The 27,105-nt window shown below is 39.6% G+C and overlaps 1 protein-coding gene across 1 annotated transcript in view; it reads left to right on the plus strand.

The window, feature by feature from the left end:
• NEK5 (NIMA related kinase 5) overlaps window positions 1–27,105 on the plus strand; it is a 60,908-nt gene that overhangs the window by 11,585 nt on the left and 22,218 nt on the right. Inside the window, exons 3-17 of the mRNA XM_065896208.1 lie at window positions 5,423–5,520; window positions 7,537–7,620; window positions 7,704–7,774; window positions 8,836–8,922; window positions 11,021–11,075; window positions 12,372–12,572; window positions 12,650–12,731; window positions 14,457–14,569; window positions 16,582–16,766; window positions 19,228–19,294; window positions 20,476–20,577; window positions 21,676–21,762; window positions 23,291–23,383; window positions 25,673–25,753; window positions 25,980–26,048. Coding sequence (XP_065752280.1) covers window positions 5,423–5,520; window positions 7,537–7,620; window positions 7,704–7,774; window positions 8,836–8,922; window positions 11,021–11,075; window positions 12,372–12,572; window positions 12,650–12,731; window positions 14,457–14,569; window positions 16,582–16,766; window positions 19,228–19,294; window positions 20,476–20,577; window positions 21,676–21,762; window positions 23,291–23,383; window positions 25,673–25,753; window positions 25,980–26,048 — 1,475 coding nt within the window. The remainder of the gene's footprint in view (window positions 1–5,422; window positions 5,521–7,536; window positions 7,621–7,703; window positions 7,775–8,835; window positions 8,923–11,020; window positions 11,076–12,371; window positions 12,573–12,649; window positions 12,732–14,456; window positions 14,570–16,581; window positions 16,767–19,227; window positions 19,295–20,475; window positions 20,578–21,675; window positions 21,763–23,290; window positions 23,384–25,672; window positions 25,754–25,979; window positions 26,049–27,105) is intronic.

Consider the following 27,105-nt stretch of genomic DNA (forward strand, 5'->3'; position numbering starts at 1 on the left):
GCAAGGGGGCATAGCAGAAGATATTTTTATTCTTTATGCTGAGTCTGTGTTCCTCCTGGGTTCAGCACTAAAGGGCTTTTATTTTTGTGGAATGATGGTGATACTGGATGATACCTCGTTCCATCAAATCTAGAGGCCATTGGTTGTAAGATACATTATTATGTGCTGATGAAAAGGAAAGATACTGCCCATGAGACTATGACACTATACTTTCATATCACAATTTTTATTTTATATGTATTAAAAGAGCTCTTTTAGACTTGTTTAAACAGTTTTGCTTTCTATTACTCTTGTACATTCATAAAAAGGGAAACATGAGCAGATTAAATTGGTTAAGATAGTCTAAAAATTAATGAGGCTGGGGGACGCATGGTTGCCTGAGGCAGAAACCTGGTGTGTCTCCCTTTGCCTGGCAAAGCAATAAAGCTATTCTTTTCTACTTCACCCCCCCGAAAAACAAAACAAAACAAAACAAAAATTAATGAGACCGTGACGACATCAAGACTGCTGGGCCCACAGTCACCAATTGGAAGATGCCAATGTCTGTAAGACATAATCCTGATTTTTTAAAAGGGCATTTTAGAATAAATTAATTATAATAATTGTTCTTTAAATGTTGGAATTTGGCAAGACAAAGGTTGCAACCCTGAAGTTAGTGCCCTCTAATAGTTTTGAAAGGTCAGTGACCCATGAGCTTTATAGTTCCAGAAACTCCTGCCCTAGAGGGTGCCATGCACTTCCTTTTTGGAGTATTCTTTTTTTCTCCTTTCTGCATTTTAAAATATTATACATGCTTAAGACTAAACACAAATCCCTCCCCCAAACCTAAAGTGATCTCTCTCTGGGACTTCCCGGGGGGTCCAGTGGTTAAGGCTCTGTGCTTCCACTACATTGCAGGGGGCGAGGGTTGGATCCCTGGTCAGGGAACTAAGATCCTGCAAGCCGTGTGGCGTGGCCACCCCAACCTGACAAATGTAATTAAAACTAAATATAAAAAAAATAAAGTGATCTCTCTCACCTCTGCTCTGAGCACTTCCGAACTCTTACTGACCGTTTCACTTGTGTGGCATTTGTAATAAGCTGTGTTATAACGTTAGTGTATATTCTTTATTTCCCTTGGTGAGATTGGAAGTTCTGTGAGAACAAGGATTGTTTCTTATGCCTTTTCCCCTTCCTAAAGTGCTTAATTTTTTTAAACAGGTGGAAAATTTGAGAGCACAAATGACCTTTCCGGGCAGGTCTAACCCCATTAAATATGAAATTAACAGTGGCTAGTGGGAAAAAAAGCATATTTAGAGCCAAATGATGCTCATGGACCTGAATAGTTCCTTCAGGATGGTTCGGCCATGATTAATCCTACATCAGTCAGTGAATTTCTTCCACTGAAAGCCCGTGTAAGGCTGAGTGAGTTAGATGCTGGTGGAAGGGAAGTAAAATGGAGCCCTTTTCGCTTAGTTTCCTTCCTTTGATTTCCCCATGGTTTTGAAATTGCCATCCCTTCATTGCTGTGGCAGCCCTTTCAATGACTGAGCTAAGACAAGTATTAATTCTCCCAAAAGTAATACATTCCTGAAAGTAACTGATCTCTAGGTAATCAGGGTATGTCAGGAAACATCTCAAAACCCTTCCTGCAATAATATACAATGGAGAAAAGACACTCTCTTCAATAAGTGGTACTTGGGAAAACTGGACAGCTACGTGTAAAAGAATGAAATTAGAACACTCCCTAACACCATACACAAAAATAAACTCAAGATGGATTAAAGACCTAATGTAAGGCCAGACACTATAAAACTCGTAGAGGAAAACATAGGCAGAGCACCCTCTGACATAAATCGCAGCAAGATCTTTTTTGATCCACTTCCTAGAGTAATGAAAATAAAAACAAAAATAAACAAATGGGACCTAATTAAACATAAAAGCTTTTGCACAGCAAAGGAAACCCTAAACAAAATGAAAAGACAGTCCTCAGAATGGGAGATAGTATTTGCAAACGAAGCGACCGACAAGGGATTAATCTCCAAAATATACAAACAGCTCATGTAGCTCAATATCAAAAAAACAACCCAATCAAAAAATGGGCAGAAGATCTAAATAGACATTCCTCCAAAGAAGACATACAAATGGCCAAAAAGCACATGAAAAGATGCTCAACATCACTAATTATTAGAGAAATGCAAATCAAAACTACAATGAGGTTATCACCTCACACCAGTCAGAATGGCCATCATAAAAAATGTACAAGCTAAATGCTGGAGAGGGTGTGGAGAAAAGGGAACCCTCCTACACTGTTGGTGGGAATGTGTAAATCAGTGCAGCCACTGTGGAGAACAGTATGGGAAGTTCCTTACTGGTACAGCTACCATATGATCTAGCAATCCCACTCCTGGGCATATATCCAGAGAAAACCATAATTTGAAAAGATACATGCACCCCAATGTTCATTGCAGCACTGTTTACAATAGCCAGGACATGGAAACAACCTAAATGTCCATTGACAAAGGAATGGTTAAAGAAGATATGGTACATATATACAATGGAATATTACTCAGCCATAAAAAAGAATGAAATAATGCCATTTGCAGCAACATGGATGGACCTAGAGATTATCATACTAAGTGAAATAAGTCAGACAGAGAAAGACAAATATCTCATGATATCTCTCATATGTGGAATCTAAAATAATGGTATAAATTAACTTATTTACAAAACAGAAATAGAGTCACAGATGTAGAAAACAAACTTGTGGTTACCGAGAGGGAAAGAGGGGGGAGAGACACATTGGGAGATTGGGATTGACATATACACACTATATATAAAATAGATAACCAATAAGGACCTACTGTATAGCACAGGGAACTCTACTCAGTACTCTGTAATGGCCTATATAGGAAAAGAATGTAAAAAAGAATGGATATATGTATATGTATAACTGATTCACTTTGCTGTACACCTGAAACTTAACATAACATTGTAAATGAACTATACTCCAGTAAAAAATTTTAAAAAACCCAACAAAACAAACAAACAAAAAAACAAAACCCTTTTTGGACTCTCTGGTCTTTCCTTCATGGCCTCTTGTTCTCTCTGCCTGTGTGTGTGCAGACTTCTGTTGTAACTCTTCTCACGTATATTGACTGATGCCCCGTCTAGACTGTCACCTCCTTATTCAGGAAGGATAGCTTATTTGCTTTTTATTCCTAGCACAGCGTTCCTTAGCATGTCTTCAATAAAAGTTTGTTGATGAGTGAATGGATCTGTCCCTTTAAGAGGAGAGGTGGACCAATGGAAGTGTTCTGTGAAAGAAGCACTCAGTTTGTGAATGAGAAGCAACCAAGGGCAGATGCTGTCAGGTTACCGATAGCGCCTTTAAAGTTGGCTTAAGCCAACCTAAGTGTCCATCAGCAGATGAATGGATAAAGAAGATGCAGCATATATATACAATGGAATATTACTCAGCCATAAAAAGAAACGAAATTGAGTTATTTGTAGTGAGGTGGATGGATCTAGAGTCTGTCATACAGAGTGATGTCAGAAAGAGAAAAACAAATACCGTATGCTAACACATATATATAGAATCTAAAAAAAAAAAATGGTTCTGATGAACCTAGGGGCAGGACAGGAATAAAGATGCAGACAGAGAATGGACTTGAGGACACGGGGAGGGGGAAGGGTAAGCTGGGACGAAGTGAGAGAGCGGCATGGACATATATACACTACCAAACGTAAAATAGATAGCTAGTGGGAAGCAGCTGCATAGCACAGGGAGATCAGCTCGGTGCTTTGTGACCACCTAGAGGGGTGGGATAGGGAGGGTGGGAGGGAGATGCAACAGGGAGGGGATATGGGGATGTATGTATATGTATAACTGACTCACTTTGTTATAAAGCAGAAACTAACACCATTGTAAAGCAATTATACTCCAATAAAGATGTTAAAAAAAAAATAAAGTTGGCTTAAGCTACTTGGAAGAAAGAGGTAGCAAATGATAGGTATTTGGCAAGAGATTCTGATGTTGAATGAATACTTAATAATTACAGGGCAAAATACTAGAAAGATTAACACTTGCTGATAAGCCTGCTTTTGTGCGATCATTTTGTGTTCCTTAGATATTTTTATGAAACCACTCCACAAACCTTTATTAAGCCCCTTCCACGTGCCAGGTACAGGGAATACAAAAGTACTAAGTATGGAGTCTGTCTTCAGGGAACCCGCAGACTAGTGGGAGAAACAAACAAGTTAGTAGAAGCCCTTATTCTAACAAGAGCCCATCTGGTAGTTGTTTGGTTAAAGAAAAAAGCTGATTGAGCAGGAAGTCATACAAACTTATTTTAATCTATAAATACACAATCATTTGCCAAACTTCTGACGTAAGACCAAGGCCTTGTCTTTGATTATGAGTCCACCGATTGGAGTTCGGAATCTTCTTTCGTACATAGGGCTCCCCTCACCCCCAATTTATAATTTCCAATTTCTTTTCTTTAGACTGGAGTAAGAATTTACAGGTACTCTCTGTGCCCAGTCTTATGAAAGCTTCCCCATTATTTTCCACTGCTTCCACCCAACATTTAGGTCAGTGACTTTTTTTTTTTTTTTTTTAGCTACTCACTTTTACTGAGTCCTCCGCGGGATTCAATGTAGTTTTTGTAGAAATAATCACATCTTCCTTTTCCCATTCATCAGTTGATGTAATAATTACAATAGCAAGTATAACTGGCATAAACAAATTAGGGAATGAACACAATGATCTTGGTAAGAATCAGTGAGAGCAGAGGTACCTGGGCATAGATGAGTCCAGAAGCCACCAGGGTAACCTTGAGCGGGCAGCGGTCATGAAGAGTGCCCTTCAATCTAGTGAGTAGGTCAGGCAGAGGTCAGTTAGAAGCGTGTCTACTGTACTCAACAACAAGGTTGAATAAGCCCCATATAAATAAAAGTTTATGCCCAAATTCAAGGGTGTATTAATTCTTCCTGAGGTGTTGAAAAAGATTCACAGCTGCTTTTTTATAGCAGATTTCCAATCTCCTGCAGGAATGTATTAAAAATAATTGCTCTCATTTATTGAACTCTCATTATGTGCAGGTATTGTTCTAAGTATGTGACATGGATTAAAAACCATTGAAAGGATTAAATGAGGAAAGATAAAACAATCCCAAGAGGAGTTTCTATATTATTATCTCCATCTTACAGATGAAATAACGAGGCACAGAGAAATTAAAATAACTTGCCCAGAGTCACAGAGCTAAGAAATTTAAGTGGTGAAGTGGGATTAGAGCCCAGTCCATCTCGATTCTACAGCCAGAGTCTTAAACTATTATGCACTGCATTTTTCTGCTACCTTCTCCACCTTCTAGAACTTAAAGGCAAATAATTAGTAAATATTTGAAACCCATCCAGCACCGAATGATGCCTTTTCTTATAGAGAACAACAGGCTGTTTATTGTGATGGAGTACTGTGATGGAGGGGATCTCATGAAAAGGATCAAAAAACAACGGGGAGTGTTACTTAGTGAAGATCAGGTAAAAACTCTTCTAATTTGCCTTTTAATTTATATTGGGGGATTAAATTGATAATGTCGTAAGTAATAGACTGGTTATATGAAGCATGCTTTGTGGAAGAGAAATACAAACTATAAAATAATGGATCAGTATTCTTGATAGGTCTAGCCTAGAACATGTTTGCAATTGAACTTAAATTGAATCTCTTTTTGAGAGTGAACTTTGCTTCAGAAAGAACCGTGTCTTATTTTTGGACAATCTCATGTAGGATGCCTCTGAGATGAATCTTCATGGCGGAAAAAAAAAGTGAATGTGGATGTTCCTTAGCCATTTAAAATGTGATGTATTTATAGCTTCACTTTTCTTCCTTTTATCGTTGGGTACTCTGTTTTAAAATAGCTATCCCTCTTTGCTAGGGAGGATAGAAGCTCTTCTTAGCAATGGCTGTGTGGCTTCATTCGCTATTAAGAGGAGAGAAAAGGTGAAGAATAATGGCCTCAGGTCTCATTTTCTCTTTGCACAAACACATTTTTCTTCTATTCTCTGAGCTCCCTTTGATACCCTCTCGGGACTTGTACTCGTGAAGGAGACAGGTGTGTGGGGTTGGGACTGAAGAATTGGACTCAGGGCCTGTGTGATTGATGGGAAAGGCCACGGCCTCAGGCAGGGCACAGGAATGGCCTGCCATCTTTCTTTAGGGCATTTGTTTCCTCGTTCTCTTTTAGCATTTAAGAGCATCAGGCCCAAATAATTCCCTCCTAGAGTTAAATTGAATGTTGTGGGTTTCCCCGGTGGCGCAGTGCTTAAGAATCCACCTGCCAGTGCAGGGGACACGGGTTTGAGCCCTGGTCTGGGAAGATCCCACATGCTACGGAACAACTAAGCCCGTGCGCCACAACTACTGAGCCTGCGCTCTAGACCTCGCGAGCCACGACTACTGAGCCCGCATGCCACAACTACTGAAACCCGTGCACCTAGAGCCCATGCTCCACAACAAGAGAAGCCACTGAAAGAGAAGCCTGTGCACCACAACGAAGAGTAGCCCCTGCTCACCAAAACTAGAGAAAGCCCATGTGCAGCAACAAAGACCCAACGCAGTCAAAAAAAAAAAAAAAAAAAGAATGTTGTGAATGTATGAATGATTAAAGAATCAGTATCTCTAACCTCTGTAAATTTAATCAAGCATTCTCCCTATGCTTATTTACATTATATATTAAATTCTGTATTTGCAGAAGCCCTCCTTTCTTCCTATCTAGGTATTTTTTTGCCGCATTTAATAAAAATACTTTTCTCTACACAATTTCGAACTACATTTCCCGTTTGGGGGAAAGAACTAAAATTACAACTGAATCTTAGTATCTGGAATGTAGCTTTTTTCCTGTTGTTTTCCTCTCTGTGTATAATTTGGTGGACAAAGAATCATTGAAATTTTAGAGTCATTTAAATAAATCTCTGTAGGTGTAGACATAGTTTAATAAAGAGGCTCATGGCCAGCTAAGAAAATCATATCTAAGAAATAAAATTAAACTTTAAAAAGTTTAAAAGTAAAATATTTCTTAGCTTTATATTATATACTTGTATGTTGATATTTCATTAAAAATTTTAATAACCTCACAGATTCTCTACTTCTTCCTCTTTCTCTCTTTGCCCTTGACACCCTCCTTCCACTGAAAAGGAAAAAGCAGTGGCACTAGGGTTATCAGGAAACAGAGCTGCTTGTCTACTCTCCTGATGCAGTTAGCAACCCAATGTTAAGAAAAAAGAAGATCATGACTTGCCTCCCTCTCTTTCTTGGTTCTGTTTATCTTTCTCTGTGTGCGGTGTTCCTTTTCATACCAACACGTTTGGATTGCCTTTTCACACCTCCATGTTTCTAACTGTAAAAAGAAAATAGTACGATAAGATGGTATACCTATTAGCTTCATTCATATAACCACACACACAAGTATATTATTCCTCTCTTCTTGTATGTTATCATGAAGACATTTCAGTGATCGCCAGACTCCTCACCAGTTTTGTTTCATGTTCCCTCTACAGATTCTGAGTTGGTTTGTACAGATTTCTCTAGGACTGAAACATATTCATGACAGGAAGATCTTACACAGGGACATAAAAACACAGGTAACAGCTCAGAGACAAAATCAAGACAGATCTTTTGTTTTCTTGAAATATCTCCAGCAACATAGCATTTTCTCCACTTACAGAACATTTTCCTTAGCAAGAATGGAATGGTTGCAAAGCTTGGGGACTTTGGTATTGCAAGAGTCCTGAACAAGTAAGTACTTTTTAAAAACACTTTCTTTCTGATCGTAACAGCCAAAATATGTATTTTTAGTTATCATGAATTAAGATATTAAGAGCTTGGTTTCCCAATAATTTTTGATAACTGTTTATATAAGTGTATTAAATCATTCAGATGCTACTTTGTCTGAGATTAAAATTTGCAGGTAGATAGGAGAAGGATGGTGGCGATGTATAGTGTGATATAAGCTGATCACATGAGATGTGACTGAAATGCGTATAAAGCTAGTGAGCGTTTCGTGAAACAGACAAATTCACACGTGCTGGGGGGAATGTATTGATGCAGCTGTTTTGGAAAACAGTTTGGTGGTAATAAATATCAAGAGATTTTTAAATGTTCCATTTCTGAGAATTTATTCGAAGGGGATAATTTGAAATCTGGAATAACTTAGATGCCTAATAATTGGGAAATGGCCACATTTCATAAAACTTAGCACAGCATGTACCTGAATATTATAAAGCCACTAACATTTATGATTTGGAAGACTTCTTGATAACGTGAGGACAAACTTTGTTATATTAAGTAAAAAAAAAAAAAAGGGAATTCTGAATTTTAAATATGCTGTGATCACAGCTATGTGGAAAATATGCATGGAAAAAAGACAAGAAGGAAATATGTCAGAATTTTAACCTAGTTGTTTGGGGGTTTTAAGATTCTGAGTAAATTTTTTCTTCTTTATTTACTTTTATGTTTTCCAAATTTTAAATCATGAGATCGCATTACTTTAGTCACTGGAAAGAGGGAAGTTTTACATGTGAGGGTTTTGCAATGTAACAATGGTACCTCTTCGTGCAATCTTTAAGCCATAAAATTTTTTCTAATGTGTAGATTTTGGGGAGGTGAATTATAAGCTTAAAAATCAACGAATTTTATTACTATATTATTAATATACAGTGTTTTGCTTTATTTTAGTATGTGAATACATCAAATTTTGTGTCCACTTTTATACTTTTTTCTTGCATGTATGTATATGTCTTAAGCCCTTTCTTCAGTAATACACTGTGTTATTTTCTTATTTAATATAATTTTGCCAGTACCATGGAACTTGCTAGAACTTGTGTTGGAACGCCTTACTACTTGTCCCCAGAGATCTGTCAGAATAAACCCTACAACAATAAAACGTGAGTTGCTGACTTTTGGTTCGAAAGTCGCAGTAAAATCTGATGCATTCTTTCTTATGGTGCTTTTGTGATTTCATTTTCTTCCCCTGTGAAATGAGGCTCCCAGTGACTGTCTCTGACCACTTCAGTGTTCTCTGAAGGTTTTTTTTTTTTTTAAAGATTTTACTTTTTTATTTTATTTATTTATTTATTTTTGCGGTACGCAGGCCTCTCACTGTTGTGGCCTCTCCCGCCGCGGAGCACAGGCTCCGGACGCGCAGGCTCAGCGGCCACGGCTCACGGGCCCAGCCGCTCCGCGGCATGTGGGATCTTCCCGGACCGGGGCACGAACCCGTGTCCCCTGCATCGGCAGGCGGACTCTCAACCGCTGCGCCACCAGGGAAGCCCTTCTCTGAAGGTTTTGAACTTATTTAGAAGAGACATTTCTTTTGAAGGTGCCAGTGATAGAAAGAATAACATTGTAAATCGCAGTCACTGTGATGTCTATCTGTGTATTTGATTCTCATGCTTTCTAAGCCCTGTTTAGCCTGTTGCAGGAACGTGCTGTAAATGGGTCAGAAGACGGTGAGGCTGGTGACTGAGTACTGGTTTAGCAGCCAGGAATCCTAATATTGACTCAGTCGGCAACTGCACCAAGTCAGTCCATCTCTGTGGGCCTCAGTTCCCCTACCTGCAACAAAGAGAGCTGGTAATAGTTAGGGCATAGGTAGACAGGTAATTGTTCAGGCATCTTCCAGCTTTAAAATTCAGCTGGCTTTTATGTATGGGGTACCAGAGCGTACTGTCAGGAATAACAATATTAATAGACACAGTGATAAAAGATGAAGATGAGGCAGTTTTTACTTCCATGGAAGGAGAAGGAAAATTTTTCACTTTTGAAAGCTGTCTGCCAGTTGAACCAGTTGGCCTTGCAGGAAGACTGCGTTTCTTTGTGGAGTTAATTGTCTGTTTGTTTAGGAAAATACCCAAGGGATATTTGGCTGTTTTACTTTGAAAGAGAGGGCAAAGCCCTAAAAAAGAGTGGTAAACATTTCTCCACATAGTGAAAGAGCAGGCATTTCTTGGAGACAGCCTCTGACTTAGAGAAGGGGTGTGGCCTCAAGCTGAGCAGGAATGCAGCTTGTGTAGCCGGGGTAGAAGGGCAGGCTGTCCAGAGCAGAGCACAGTGCTACCAAGAGAGACCCCCTAGCTCCGCGGCATTGCTTTGTTTCCTTGTACTGCTTTTTTAAGGATTTGAGTCAACATTTAAATATGCTGGTCTGATGATTTCGATCATTGGAAGATCCTAGCAGTAATGGTTATGAAACCAGATTCATTTGCCTGATGAACAGACAAGCCAAAGGCTGAGGCACCGAGGTTTGCAGCAGAGAAAGGGTTTATTCACAAGGCAGCCAAATGAGGAGACTGGAGTACACGTCTTAGATCTGCCTCCCTGAAGGTGAGGGGCTTGAGATATTTATGTGTGGTCTTCGGCGTGGGGAAAGAGGATTGGAGGCAGGGAAGAGGTGAGGTAGCTGGTGTTCTGGATAGACATATCTGAGTTACATCCTTCTTCATAGGATGCATGTTCAAAGATGGAGGTGTTTTGGGCCCTCTGAGGTCAAAAGGTCATTCATTGGACACCTGCATAGGCCTAGTTTTAGCACATTTTCTTCAAGTTCATTGAGTACCAGATACTCTGGTCGTCACTTAGTCTAACTTTGGTTTTGTCAATAGCCTTGAATAGAATATTCCTTTCTAAATCAACCAGATGTCACCCTTTGAATCAAACAAATCCACGTTTGAGTTCTGCCTTCCTCCTCCAAGTTGCTCAGAATTCCACACATGTACACCTTTTCTTCGAGCTCATCACACGAAGTGAATATTGAGCCATCAGACTCTAGCAAGGCTTGTATACCTTTTCTTTGCTAGGATTCTGACAAACTACACATTTTCCCTCTAGTCTCATTAAGAATTGATAATGTACTGAAAGCATTTGTGAAAACTTGTCAACCTATATAAAATTGTAAAGATGCACACATATAATGCACTGTAAGGATAAAGGTTTTCATTGAGAATTATTGATATTTCTTAGCATGTCAACTCTTATCTTACCCAGGGATATTTGGTCTCTTGGCTGCGTCTTATATGAGCTCTGCACACTCAGACATCCTGTAAGTATGTTAATCATCAGATTAATCTTGAACTATTGAAAACTATGTAAATGAAATTAACCTCTTGAGAGGAAAAGGTTAATGTTTGGTTTTATTAGATTGTTAAAAATTATATGGACAAGCTGTTAACAAGAATGACAGCTCCATATATACCAACATGGAAAGATATCCAAGCCATATTATAAAGTACAAAATCCAAGTTGGAGAATAGTACATGTAGCATATTTCCATACAAATAAATTGTGTGTGAACGTATCAATACATAATCAGCAAAGGGAAAAGGTGCATGGGGCGAAGATTGTCGGAAACCAGGCACAAGCTTCCAAGAGCCTTTCCCAGTAGAGTCACACAGGAGGCACTGATTTCTCCAGCAACAAGTTGTGACAGTACATGTGAAATGTAATCTACCAGGGAAGCTCATTCGAGACCCCGTGTCCAGGGTTTTTGTTGGGACTGGTCATGTAGGCACCTCTGCCTAGCAAGTGCCAGGCTTCTAGATTCCCAGGAAGAAAGCAGGTATTCAGCATAAACCATGTTGTTTGCACAGTGTGGGGAAAAAGAGAGCCACTTGGAACATTTTGGGAATAGTGAGAACTCTCCTGAAATCCAAGTTCCCAGATGCCAGCCAAGGGCCAATGTAAGCAGGCCTTTCTAAGGATAGCAGTCTTAGACCATCTATGTTACCTCTTTTGTACACAGCTGTCGTTTTGTTGTTATTGTTATTATCATTATTTTCAAATAGTAAGTGTCAGATAGTAAGTGTCTAAGCCAAACCTGATCTTTTCTGCCACACCATTCTGCCCAACATTATCATTATGTGTAAATAATGATGATTTCATACAATGGAACGTTTTCTGGTTTATGAAGAATTTTTGAGGAAATGGTTTACGTTATGTTAATTTAAAAAGCAAGATATAAAATTTCATATTGTTATGATCTCAACTTTGTAAAATAAACATTATTTTTAAAAAGACTAGAAGGAAATATACCTCTGGGTGGTGAAATTGTATGTATTTTGCCTGTTTATAATTTCCTATACTTTCCAGTTTTTTAGAATGAGTAAATATTTTGATAATAAGAAAAAAATAAAAAAACCCTTTTTTAAGTAGGACGACATTTCATTGAATAACCGCCTACAGTATCTACTCATGAAAGATTAGTTGATGGAAACAGTTCAGGGTAGACCATAGTGCTTCTAATTAAAGCTATCTAACATTGTTTTGTTTCTTGATATTACTATAAATACTAGCATTGAATTTTTCTCTGATTTAGTATCACCATTCCTTGTCTTTTCAGTTTGAGGGTAACAACTTACACCAGCTGGTTCTGAAGATTTGTCAAGCTCGTGTTCCCCCAATATCTCCAAGGTTTTCCCATGACCTACAGTCCTTAATATCCCAGCTCTTTGAAGTATCTCCCCGAGCTCGACCATCCATTAGTTCCATTTTGAAAAGGCCCTTTTTAGAGAATCTTATGGCCAAATACTTGACTCCCGAGGTGAGTTTTGAGGTGATTCTGTTTGGATTTTGACAGAATTTTTTACTAGCAGGTCCTGACACACTGTTTGATTTTAGGTCATTCAGGAAGAATTCAATCACACCCTCAGACATAACGCAAGATCGTCTGCTTCTCGACCTGCTGGGAAGGTGGTCCCAGGTAAGAATGATTTAACCGTGCAATCAAAAAACATTTATTGTGTCTCACGCAATGATTTATAATATATGGCTGATAACTTTAGCAGAGAAATTCCTCCAGATATGTTGAACATGGACATTTTAAAAATATGGGCAGTATAAGCAGAAGAAAAATTATCTTGTCATGTGGTGACCTGGGGGTGTGCCTGTATATCTAGTTTATGCATGACCTGGAGGATTCATCTCCTCTCTTCTCATCAGTCCGGAAAACTTGATGAAGCAGTGGATTTGCTGATAAAGAGATGCGCAAAGAGGTAGAATCTAAACTTAACTTTTGTGTAGGGAAGGGATAGAGAGTCAAAGAAGGTTCACAGACAGACATGGAATCATGAAATGAGGCTTATTTTTCTGAAATAGAATGGACTGGTGATTAAGAGTTCTTCTGCAGAGGCCTGTTGGAGCTGAAGTTAGGATCTTGGACCTAATTGGTAACAGTGGGAGAACGTTATTATGTGACTCCCAAAGAAAGCGGCTGATAGTTTATGGTAATGATAAATGGAGAAGCAGTTGTAGTGGTGGAGTTAGGAATCAGCTGATGAAGTACTGTGTGTGTGTGTGTGTGAAAGAGAGACAGACAGACATTAAAGAGAAAAATTACTAATTCAATTGATAATTGTGAAATAAGAGCATCAGGATTTTTAGCCATAACCAAATGTCTCAACTTTAAGGATGAGAAGTAGAAAAGCTCTCCAAGGAACAGTGATAGGGGAATATTATCCACTGTGATGGAGAAACTAAAAGTGAGAAAAGTTATAAAGGGAAAGTGAATTAATGATTCTTCCATGTTTAATTTCGTTTGCCATCGTTATATATTAGTCTAGATTGAGCATGTTTAGAAAGTAGATAAGTAGAGGACGAGAGAAAGTGTATTGTCTACATTTCTAATATAGGACAGATAGGAAAACAAGAACACATTTTTTTTCTATTTATTTTTGGCTGCGTTGGATCTTCGTTGCCGCGTGCAGGCTTTCTCTAGTTGCGGCGAGCTGGGACTACTCCACGTTGTGGTGCACGGGCTTCTAACTGCAGTGGCTTCTCTTGTTGCGGAGCACGGGCTCTAGGCACGCGGGCTTCAGTAGTTGTGGCTCGTGGGCTCTAGAGCAGAGGCTCAGTAGTTGTGGCACATGGGCTTAGTTGCTCCGTGGAATGTGGGATCTTCCCGGACCAGGGATCAAACCTGCTTCCCCTGCACTGGCAGGCGGATTCTTAACCACTGTGCCACCAGGGAAGTCCCAAGAACACATTTTGAAGGTGACAAACACAAATATATTCGAAGACCTACTCATCCATTTCAAACAACAATGCAACATGAATGCTGTGGCCTGATAACCCAAGCCCTGATGACTACATTTAATTACTTGTAATTAAATTAATTTAGTTAATAACTTAATTACTAAATATGCCATTATGTTATGCATATTGTTTCCATAAATGTTAATTCCCCAATTTTTAAAAAGTAGTGTTATATATTACTGGAAATATGTAAAGGAACACTGGAAAAAATGGTTTCCTCCATTCAAAGAAAATGTATAGTAATTTTCCATCAGCACTTCTCTCCATGGGTATAAATGTCTCTGGTTAAAGAGAGCTTACTGTGTTATGAAATGCCCCTTATACTCTCACAAGCATAGTATTAATAATGTGGAAATTTTTTTTTAATTAAGTTGTTTTATTTTGGTTAAATAAGATTTTAAAATGCAGAAAGTGAGATTCCAGGGAAAGTGCCTGCCAAGATCAAGGAGGAAGGAGATATATAGAAATGAATGGAGACCACCAGCTGGAGCCCAGAAGCCCATATCTGTAAGTCATGCTAAACCCTTACTCTGTTTTTTTTAGTGGATGGCATATTCTACAGAACTACTTGCACATGTTCATGAGGTACAAGGTCATTACTTTGGGGTTCACTAGTTTTGTGCTTGTAATAAGATTCTGTAATGAACATTAAAGTGGTACTTCATGGGACAGCTTCAAGTTGTTATTTTTAACAATGCTGTATTTCCTTATAAGTATTCTATACATTAGTTTTGGTTTTCTTTTTATAATTAAATTCTTTTAATTCCTTTAAGTAAATAAGGTTTTTCTATATAGGACAAGTGAGTAGCATAGTGGTGGAAAACATGCATTTCATACTCTTAATTCTGATGTTATATATAATTGAGAAATTTTTATTATATAATCATTGATTTTTTTCCCCCAGAGTTTCTTCATGCCAGTTATTTGAATCCACTTCAGCAGAATGTTGAATCTTTTAGTTTATGCTAGTGAAATGCTTCTGGTACATAAAAATGGCTATGGTATTTTAATTGAAAAATTGTATTTTAAAAGAAGGCTTATGGTAAAAAAAAAAAAAAAAGAAGAAGGCTCATGGTATAAAGTATGTTGTGATTTAGAATACTCGGTAGCAAGCCCTGTAGGAGACAAAAAAAAACAAAAACAAACGTCTAAAAGACTCATGGATGGATGGAGTTAGGCGAACCCATTGACATTTTCTTAATCCTTTGAAAGTTTCTCCTAATGCAGTGAAATGAATGGGTCTGCACAGGAGCCATCTCTGATGTTCTCATTACCATTTGGGACTTCAGAGAAAATCCTAAAGAAGCTGTTTTTTCCTTCTAATACTTTTCTCTATTTCTAGCCATTTTTCAAGTAATTAGTAGTAACTTCTTTGTAAAAACATTGTAAAACTAAGAAAACGACTTCACACTTTAAAGATTTTTAAAATAAATATACAATCCATGTTTAGACTGATAAGGAAAATTATATATATTTACTTTAATATTTGAATAGAACTATATAAATGTGTCATTTTTGTAAGTTAAAGATGGTTAAATATCTACAATTCCATATGGTTCATATGTATATATATATGAGCCATATAGCATTAAAAAGAACAAAGAATGTAATGTGTTACTTCTTTACAGTGAGTAAATTTCAGTTTTAACCACTTGTTTGGTTATTTGTATTTCCAGTTATAAGTTCCAGACCTTTCCATAAGTTTGATCTTCGTTTTTTCTTTTGTTAGCAACTGTTAAGTGGACAGCATGGTCACCATAAATTGACCCTATTTTGCTATTTAGCAAGAGGGTCTTGACTTGTTTTCATATGTTAATCTGGTCTGATTCTTGTCTTCCAGCTCAGTGGCCTCTACTAAGGAATGCTAAGATAAACATTTGTTTCTGGTTCTCCTCTCATTCTGTTCTGGTTGGGAAGGGTGGTGAGGCATAGCTTGAGATGGTCTTAAGCTGGTCACAGCTGTTACATGACTTTCCTTGTGTTTACACGGGAAGAATCGACTCTGAGTGATTCAGCATCTTCTTTCCTTCCAGTCATGTTGCCGTTTTGTATTTAGTAAATTTATCAGAACCTAAACGTTTTGCAAATCCCCAAATCTGTGAGTTGCACAATACAGTGTTCTCCCATAAAGTCTAGTAAGGTGTAAATAAATTTATGAAAAATAAGAAATAATAATGGTGAGTTTAGTTTCAGATCTTGGGTTGGATAGATACTCACTCACTAAGTGTTTCTGATACACTAGCCATGAAGTATACATGACTCATATTCACACCTTAGCAAAATTATAAACTACTGCACTACAGTACTTAGACTTCTAAAACATTTTTCAGTTCTAGGATTTGGGGATTCTAAGATTCCTCAAAAACAAGTCTAGAGCAAAAAGAAGATAGCTCCAATGCCTTGTCATAGCTATGGTCACTATCAAACTGTCAGTTGTTATAGACTTTAATCATGTATTTTAAAAATATCTCTCTTCTTTTTTTTTTTTTTTTTTCTCTCTCTTCTTTTTAATCCCTCAGATAAAAATGGTAGAAAGGCCCAAACTTGCTGCAGTGTGTGGACATTATGACCATTATTATGCTCAACTTGACTTGTTGAGGAAGGGAGCCAATGGACAAAATTACCACTATGTTCCTCAAAAAGATACCAGAGTTGAGGAGAATTATAATCAGGAAGAAAGCCGCAGTCCATCTTCAGGTCAATGGTAATGTCATAGTCTACTTAAACTTGGGTCCTCTGAAAATAGTTTGCTATATCAACATTTATTCTGAAGTCCTTCCAAATTCTCCTAAAACATCTTTGAAGAACTTCCAGTCTCTTCACTTAAAATACTTAATTCACAGTTCCCTTGACCCTCTTTCATCTTAACTTTGATGTAGCTAATCTTATTCAGGTAGCCATTTGACTGTGGGAACAGATTAATGCTCTTTGAATTTTTAATGTCTTTTCTTTTTCCTGGTAAATTCCACTATCTGGGAGTGATGAAAATAGTTGTATATGTATCATTTCCAAATATTTATTAATATTAATAATAATTGAATTGTAATCAAATTATAATTTGACACCTACTGAAAAGTGAAATATATTTCATTTAGCATTTATATTCTTGGGATTTTTCAGAATATGGATGTATTAGAAAGAAAATAATATAATTATGGTATACTTTCAAAAAGTTTACTCCATAACAAATTTCTACAGATCTACAATACTTGTTATGGTTTTTTTCACACTGATGTCAGTGTTCTATGATCAGAATGATTGACACCCATCCACAGCCCTGAAGACCTAAGTCTGAGGGGCATGTTTTAAAAATGCTTTTGCCATCATATTTTTTCTTTCAGTGTTGGGAATTTGCTAACTTTTGGTGTCTGTGGTTATTTATTGTTGAAAGTTTGGACAAACAATGAAACATATGAGTCTATATGATGGTGATCTCGTCAGATAGCTAATGAACATTAGATAAACAAGAATAATAAAAGAATGATTTCTCCAGAAATGCATGATGGGAAAAGTAGACATTTTATTTTTAAAGATATTGGGTGCAGTTATGGTTTTTTTCCATCTTCATAACATATTTTTAATGACCTCCATGATCATCAAAAGTTATGTGTTCCATTAGTTCAAATTATAATATTCATATAGGACTCAACTAATGAGTGACATATTTTACATAAGAACTAGGTACAGGCACAAAGCTCCCTTTCCCTTTTCTCAGCCACTGGGAAACTGTGTCTTCCACCGTTTGTCTAGATATGAGAGCTGTCAAACTATCAATTATTTTGATTATGTATGATTGTATCTTCCAAACTCTCACATAAAATGGTAGAAAGGTCCTTCTCTTCCCTGTATGCTGCTGCCCATCATCTTACGGTGTTTCAGGATGCCCCTCTGATGACTGGCAACCCCTCCTCATTGTTATTCCAAGCCCCCTGCCCAGCTTTCTCTCTATCAGAGCTCCAATTCCATGGGAATCAAGTCTTGATGTACTCGTCTGGAGGAAGAAGAACCTATAGAGGGTTGGGGAGAGAAGGAAAGACAGAGAGAGAGAGAGAGAGAGCGAGAGACAGCGAGAGAGAGAGAATGTCTCTTGAACAGCCCTTGGATAACTGAATAGTTTTTCTCATGGAGATAAGTTTCTGAGAGGAGTGCTACATGTTAGCCCTCATCTGAGTCAAACACAATCAATGTGTCAGACGCTGCTCAGGAACCTTCACAGAACTTGTCTCTTCTAATCCTCACATCACCCCCTGTGAGATTGGTATTGTGCCCATTTTACAGATGGGGAACTAAGGCCCAAAGACCGTAACTAGCTTATGATTTCATCATATTTCTAAACAACTGATTTATTAACTTGACTCTTCAGAAACTGGGGACCACTCATCCTGATGTGCCTAAATGAGTTTCTGAAATGGCAGTTCTGTCTTTGGAGCCCAGGAAGTTGCTAGAATTCCAAAGAACTTTATCACTAGCTCATACTATGATCTGAAATGTGGTAGCTTTTGTTTAGCAATCTGTAATTACAGAAATTCTTGTAGGAAATTCTGAAAAAAGATAGATATCTAGAACATAGGTACAAACCTGAAAATAGTTTGACTAGAATTGACCAGAATTGTGCTGGAAAAATACTTAAAACATTGTGAGAGATGGAGAAAGCCTCATTTCTTTATTCATTAAGGCATTTGTGAGCCAGCGTGAGGAGCAGAGGTGAAGGGAGGGGCCCCCATCCTGCTCTAAGGAGCTCAGAGTATCGTGTAGCCAACAGACGAGCAGCTATCAGTGCAGTCAGGGTGACAAGGCTATAGATTAGATACCTGCACACAGAATGAGAAGCTCCTGCTACGGGTTTTTTCTCTTTCCCATCGACATGTTATAGACTATGGGTGGACTGATTCCTGCCCTGAAGAAAAATCATTGTAACAGAATATTTTTCGGTTCTATCCTGTCCTGCATCCCCAGTTTTACTGTTCTCTTTACCTCCCTTTCTTCTTGATTTCAAAGATATCTTCTTTTGCAATGTACACGTTTGTAACTTTGAATTACTTCTCGAACTCGGAACGTCACAGGTGAATTGTGAGTCTCATTACAAAGCTGAAAATTCACTTGTCGAATTGGTGCCTATGATGAGTTAAAATTTCTACTCAGGCTGAACGTTTGTATTTCCTAAGGCTTGCTGAATACCTTCAGAGGAAATGTGAAGCTCAACGACATAAGCTGAAAGTGGAAAAGCAATTGGTAAGTAAAATACCAAATATAAGAGGCCATCAGGAATTTTCTAATGCTTTCTCTGTTCACAAATACTCATGGATCCCCAAGTCAAAGACGATTCCACATAGATGATTAAGACTATTCTCCACTTTCCCCGGTTTTTAATAGCTAAAGAAGAATAATGGGAATAGGCTTCAGTTAGGGTCTGGGAAGCCTAGTCCCTTCCCTGGCTCCATCACTTGCTATGTGACCTTAGGCAGGACATGCCACCTCTCTGAACCTCAATTTCCTTTTCTATGAAAGCTGTAGATGGGCTTCAAGGTCCCTTTCAGTGCTGCAATTCTTTGATTCTATTTTATTAGAATTCTACACATTTTCAAAGAGGGATTACTGTATTTTTTTTTTTTTTTAATAGTCTGTGCCTACAAGGCACCTTCAGTTTATTAATTAATTAATTAATTTTTGCTGTGTTGGGTCTTCGTTTCTGTGCGAGGGCTTTCTCTAGTTGTGGCAAGCGGGGGCCACTCTTCATCGCAGTGCACGGGCCTCTCACTATCGCGGCCTTTCTTGTTGCGGAGCACAGGCTCCAGACGCGCAGGCTCAGTAGTTGTGGCTCATGGGCCCAGCCGCTCTGCGGCATGTGGGATCCTCCCAGACCAGGGCTCGAACCCGTGTCCCCTGCATCAGCAGGCAGATTCTCAACCACTGCGCCACCAGGGAAGCCCGATTACTGTATTTTATTTGAAATGAAAGTTAACCTTTACTCTTAAGTATAGTGTCAAAATTCTGGGGCTGAGCGAGCTTGGATACACCTCCTATTTGTATTGCTCTTATTTTGAACTGCTCAAAAGTTCTAATTCCCTTCCCCTACCTAATCTCATGCTCCAGGGGTTGCTAAACTTTTACAGAACTTGGATTTCCCAATTATAACTTAGCAGTTCAGAAAATGAATCTCGGTGTCTCACATGGTAGCGTAAAATATTTATTGCTGAGACTAAACAGCACAAATGGTTTTATTTTCTTTACTTTTTAAATGTTTCACACTTAAACTAAGAAAATTCTACTGCTCAGTATTTAAAAAGAAACAAAACTCCCAAATACTGAGATTGATGATATCATTATTGTTTAAAGGATGGGGGTCAAGGTCAAATCATAAGATGTTTCCAAAATGCAAGTACGCTTTATAAATTATTTCATTCTCATAATAGGGTATTCGTCCATCTTCTGCTGAGAGACGAAAGCTAGGAAGTAACGGGGAAGAGCCTGGATTCCAGGAGCTGCAGTTCAGGAGAAATGAAAGGAAGGAGCAGGTTAAAAACTGTCTGCTTCCAGGGCTACCGTTGTACTTCTCTCATTGTCTTTGGTACTGTAACGGGATGTTGCTTTTAGCATCTACGGTGCACCCGAGAGAGCCCGTTACACAAACACTTGTCGGACACAGTGGTGTGGTGCGCCATGCTGGGGTTCAGGGGAGAGAGAGAGATGTATTTCACCTTCTCAGAGAATGCAGTGTCGATGCATTCATAAGGCTTTTTACCTCAGATTGATAAAGTAACTGTCCCTCCTGAACATTTTTGAAATTTGTATTAGTTCCCTAGGGCTGCCTTACAACAAACCCGGCAGTTTAAAACGACAGAAATGTATTGTCGCACAGTTCTGGAGGCTTGAAGTCCAAAGTCAAGGTGTCAGCAGGGCCACGCTCCCTCTGAAACCTGGAGGGGAATCCTTCTTTGCCTTTTGCTAGCTTCCGGTGGTTGGTCCATGATGTTCGGATGCCCTGGTTTGCAGGGCCACAACTCCAGTCTCTGCCACCGGACGTGGCCTCCTCCTGGTGTGGGCCGTCTTCTTAACAGGACACCTGCCGTAGGCATTAGGGACCCACTCTGCCCCAGCGTGACCACGTCTCAGCTTAACTACCCACATCTGCAATGACACTGTCTCCCAATAAGATCACATTCTGAGGTCCTGGGGCTTAAGACTCCAATGTATCTTTTGAGGTGGGGGGGGGACAAAATTCAACTTATAACAGGATTATATATAAAGTAATTGTATGTCAGTAATGCATTTGGGGTTATATATAAAAATGAGATTGTCCCCAGAGGCCGTATCCTCACTGGGGGGAAGTACCACAGCCAAAGTGTAAGGCAAATGATAATTTTCGCGAGCAACAGCTCTTCCCTTACTATATATCACACATTTCTAAATTCATAGGCTGTCCTGGGGACTTCCCTGGCGGTCCAGTGGTTAAGACTGTGTGCTTCCACTGCATGGGAACTACGATCCCGCATGCTGCGAGGTGCGGCCAAAAACACAAAATAAAATAAAAATAAAGTCATAGGCTGTCTAGAGATTATTCTGTCAGGTTGTTCACAAACATTTAACATTTCGGGATTGGGATTGCTTTCCAGGAATACTGGAAGCAGCTAGAAGAAATACGCCAACAGTACCACAATGACGTGAAAGAAATTAGAAAGAAGATGGAGTGTGAACTGGAGGTAAATAAATTCATTCTTCTAAAGGAAGCGTTGCTCTATTGATTCAGAGCTAACTCAACTGAGCAGGTATTAAAAGTAATGCTCTTCTCATCGAAAAGATAAACTTTATCCTGCAAACTTTAAGTAGGAAAGCTGTCAGATTTAATGGAAGCCTCACTTTATTATGGTTTACTTGAGGCTGCACCAAGTGATGGGGCTGCCAGTCTCAGTTAAGAGTGGCTGTTATTAAAAGTACGCTCGATCATCTTCCCCATGAATCAGTCAATAAGTATTGACTGAGCGGGACTTTACTCGGGAACTGGATTAGATGCAGGAAGTAAGTTCATGCCCGTTGGGTAGGAAAAGAGACGAGCGTTTACTGAGTTCAGCTATACTGGAATAGTCTCACATGCAGGGGTAAGATTTGAGAGTCCATATAAGGCAACATTTGAGTGCAGTGGAGATGATTTTTGAAAAAATCCCTTGAAGGCGCCACCCTGGAAACTCATTCTTCCAATTCTCAGATCATTGCTTTTTCAGTAGAGCTCCAGATGAGATAGCTGGCCCGTGTCTGGAGACCACAATGCATGAAATACATCCCCATGTTTAATTAGAAACACCCTCAGCGCCCAGGAATGTTCCTCCTATGACGGGCTGGTGGGCACCGAGGGCAGCCAAGGACACAGCCGGCCTCTCCTCTCACACGCACTTGAACTACACACTCATTGTGTAGAACCTGCCCACACTACTGAAATTGATCTTTCCCTCTCACCCTGCCCCACCCCTGAGGGCATACAGACGAACTAGTATAGGTGAAATGAACATACGGTACCATTCAATTGTATGCACTGGGCTCTGAACTAGAGCTTTCATATACATATCTCCTTTACTTATAGCAGAAGTTAAATAACTCACCCAAAGTCACTTAGATATTACAAGGCAGACTAAATAAATATCTGATTCTAAAACCTCTACTCTTTCTAAATAGTTAAATAAATAGTTGGAAAGATATGAAGCAATAATCCAATAAGGCTGAATCTGGTAAGCCCTGTGAGTGCATGGGAGTGAAGATGAGTGGTACAAGCAGGTGGAGGATTTTTCTGAAAGAAGAGAGATGGGGCCAAAACTGGGTCTGAGAAGAAGAGTAGAATTTGGAGAGGCAGAGCTAAGGAAGAGGGCATCTGAAGGAACCACGCAAAGCTTCATGGCAAATGCCATGGGCGGGGGCAGGCTGGACGTGCTTCTCCCCAGAGCAGAGGTCTGGTTAATGGTGGGGAGCCTCGTGCCATCATCAGCCCCGTTTTTAAGACAGGTCTGCGATGGGAAACCTGCGTCCAGGGAATATGGACGGCAGACTTTTCTAGAGAGCCCAGGAGAGAAGCACTTGGGGGATACCAAAGGGAGCCGTAGAGAAAAGAAGCCATGAGAGAGCTCTCTCCAGCCATGTCCTCATTAGATCCCATTCAGGTCTAGCGGGGGACATTCAGAAAGTGGCCTTCAGAACTGACGCAGAGCCAATCTTGTTGACTGTGTATAATTTATGTTGAAGGAAGACTCAAAAATAAGTCATAAAACATATTTGGTGAAGAAGAGTGACCTGCTCATCCACCAAGAGGCACCTGAGGAAGAAGCACCTGTGCAGGTGATGGTTGTTGTTAGACGATGCTGTGTTTCCCAGGGAGTTCGCTCCAGCCCGCTGTTCCTGCCCCTCCCTGAGCAGTAGAATCATGTGGGAAAGTTTTGAAAAACGGAAACAGGGACTTCCCTGGCAGTCCAGTGGTTAAGACTCCGTGTTTCCACTGCAGGGGGCACGGGTCTGATCCCTGATGCGGGAACTAAGATCCCGCGTGCTGCGCGCCGCGGCCCAAAACAAAACAACAACGAAAAACCAAAGTCAAACACCTGGGCTCCAAATGGCCTGAGGTGGGGCCAGGTGTCCCGTTTTCAAGAGCTAACTGGTGAGCTAGCGCAGCCAAGTTTGAGAACTGCCCGCGGAACGTCCTCTGGTGGCGTTTTGAGTCCGAGCCTCAGACGCCTCGGCCTGTGAATCCGAAGGTTAATTTCTCTTCTGTTTCAAACTTACCTTTTTGGCATGAATAGGGAACCGGGCAGAGCTGAATTATCAAATGGTTCTCAAAAGACTCTTCTTTTCCTTCTGGGAGGTCTTTCCCCTTCATCCTCAAGGTGCCCCGAGGGCTTGACTTAGGGTAGGTCAGAGGAACCCATGCTGAGGAAGGCTGAACAGCCTCCCTGAGTGTTTTGCTTTGTGAAAACCTGGAGACCTTCACAGGAGGTGGTGCCGAGAGCTCTAAAGTGGACTGAGGTTGAATTTTCCACCCACTGGGGTGGATGGGGCTTAGGGGTCTAATGTAGTTGTATTTTAAGGGAAATAAAGCAATATGACACTTCTCATGCAATTGAGACAGCCAGACTACACAATCAAATCAGACAACCAACCTCACAGATATAAGTAAGACACAAAGTCACATCCTGTTTCAGAGCGTGTAATATTGCGAGGCAGGAAAACACACTTCCCAGGGTTGCAGGGCAAATGACTGATAAAAACTCAAACTGACAGATGCAGTGTGTGAAGTACGTAGACGAGGCAGTAATTAATTCTAAGGGGGAGGTGATAGGGACCTAATGTGAAATGGTGGAGAGAAAAGAGCGTTTACACACACACACACACACACACACACACACACACACACACACACACACGGAGACTCATAAGTTTCTGGTTCGGAAGGAATAGTACATTTTACCAAGATGGGGAAGAGTGGGGAGCAAGCTTCTTGGGGAAGGGTACTCGAGAACCACTTTGGATGTGCTGAGTCAGGAAGATCTGAGAGATCACATCCCTGCTTCGCTTCGGAGCCTTTGCCCTGCTTTTCCCTCCACGTGGAACACGCTTTCCCCAGACCTTCACAAGCCAAGGTCCAGCACCATTCCAGGGCTTAAATCAAATGCCATATAGGCTTTTCCTGAATTACTCTCATCTGCTCTTCATTTCCTATGCTACTACCCTATTTTATTTTCTTGATAACATTTAACACCTTCCGAAATTATGTCATTACTTTAACTCATTTATTACCTATCTTACTCCAGTAAAATGTGAGTTCTGTGTCAGCAGGGACCTTCTGGTCAGGTTCTGCACCAACCCATTGTGTAGGACAGTATCTGGCCCGTAGTGGGTGCTCGGTATGAAATTGTGGAATGAATATTAAAGTGAAGATGGTACCAAACAGGCAGCCGAATATGTGAGTCTGAAGCTCAGAGGCGAGGAGAGATCAAACCTGAAGAGACACGTTTAAGAGTCATTGCATAAAGATGGCATTTAAATTCATGGGAGTTACTGAGACCCCTGTGTATTAAGGAAGAGACGGGCAGAGGACCCAGGATTGAACCCCGAGAAAGCTCAGGATCTAAAGTTCACCTCTTGACCATTCCTTTGAAACGCTTGTCAGTACTTCTACAGTCTCCTCCTCCTTCTTCAAATTGCCCATCAATTTTTAGAGCCCCGTCCTTCCTTTATACTGTCATGAGCTGTGCACTTTTTTGTTTTCCTGATTAAGATCATAAGTCTGTTAACGGAAGGATCTTATAGTCAAAATTACGTTCTTGAATTAGATTAGGTTGTATTGGACTGTGATAAACATTGTCACATTATAGCGTTTTACCTACCCACTGCAATGCCAGTGTTAAACGTATTATTATTTCACGTTAGTGGACACCATGCCCAAGTTGTTAGTGGACTGTTGTTAACTTTCCTTTGCAAAAGGTATGTTTTCATTCTCAAATCAATCATCAGATTCATTCAAGAAATCAAATAACGTAAACAGACCCTGCTGTGAATTCAGGGGTGTTGTGAAAATGTAATTTTTTGATCAATATTATAATGCTAGATTTTAATTTTTCTCTAAATTTTCAGGATATTGAAAGAGACTTGAAACAAATTGGACTTCAGAACACAAAGGAAAGTAAAAATACGGAACAAAAACATAAAGCTAAGGTAATAAACATTTTGTCCTAAAGTTTCATTTTAAAAATCTGGCTGGGAATCTGCACCTTGCAATCTGGGTTGCCTCTAGGATTTCACCCCCTACTATTTTATGGAATTACCTTATTTTGTGATGTTAGACTAATGGTTTTAAGTATCTGTAATGTCAAATTGGGAGTTGTAATTTTAAGGTTTTTATTGGAATGTGAAACAGATTTTTTTTCTTGCTTTCTTCTAGAGAGGGATAAAGTTTGAAATTAATTTAGACAAGTGTATTTCTGATGGAGAAACCCTCCAAGAGGAAGAGGTATGCCATTAAGCAAAATTCTATTAGTAGGGATGAGAAAATGAGTGTCTTAATAGCATGTTTCATGAACTTTTCCCGTAGAGGGTAGGGAGAATTTTCTAAAATCTTCCTAGAAGGATGTCTGGTGTTCAGACAAGTCTTCCAAAATATTTTTTATCCTTCCATTCTTTTTAAACTTGAGATTATTCCTATAGATGGATTATTCCATTTTAATTTATTCTATTACAAAGGAGCTATTTTCCTCATAATAGTAACTTTTAAATTATAGCCAGATTAAAATACAAGACATAATATATAGTCAACAACTAATACACTCACCTTAAAAATATGTAAATGAGCAGTTATCCTGAAACCATGCACATTTATTTTAGATCTTTTTTTTTTTTTTTTTGCGGTACACGGGCCTCTCACTGTCGCGGCCTCTCCCGTTGCGGAGCACAGGCTCCGGACGTGCAGGCTCAGCGGCCATGGCTCACGGGCCCAGCCACTCCACAGCACGTGGGATCTTCCCAGACCGGGGCACGAACCCGTGTTCCCCGCATCGGCAGGCAGACTCTCAACCACTGCGCCACCAGGGAAGCCCCTATTTTAGATCTTGATTGGTATTGATAACTTTGTACTGATCTTTGGGTAAATCTCAATTATGCACTTGGGCTTGAATTGAAACAGCAATAAATGCATGAATACAGTAAACTCAAACCTCATTTTATTACTTGATTTCAACATCTTTTTAAATCCCATTTTTTACCAGAGCTGCTAACAAATATCAGAATTAACTAATTTGTGTTTCTGTTTCACTTTCTCCAAGTTTGCCCTTTTTTGTTGTTGTTGTTGGGGGTAGGAGTTTAGTAATTTATTTATTTATTTTTGCTGTGTTGGGTCTTCGTTTCTCTGCGAGGGCTTTCTCTAGTTGTGGCAAGCAGTGGCCATTCTTCATCGCGGTGCGCGGGCCTCTCACTATCACGGCCTCTCTTGTTGCGGAGCACAGGCTCCAGACGCGCAGGCTCAGTAGTTGTGGCTCACGGGCCTAGTTGCTCCGCGGCATGTGGGATCCTCC

This window comes from Phocoena phocoena, chromosome 18 (assembly GCF_963924675.1).
Source record: "Phocoena phocoena chromosome 18, mPhoPho1.1, whole genome shotgun sequence".
In the NCBI taxonomy this organism is placed as follows: Eukaryota; Metazoa; Chordata; class Mammalia; order Artiodactyla; family Phocoenidae; genus Phocoena; species Phocoena phocoena.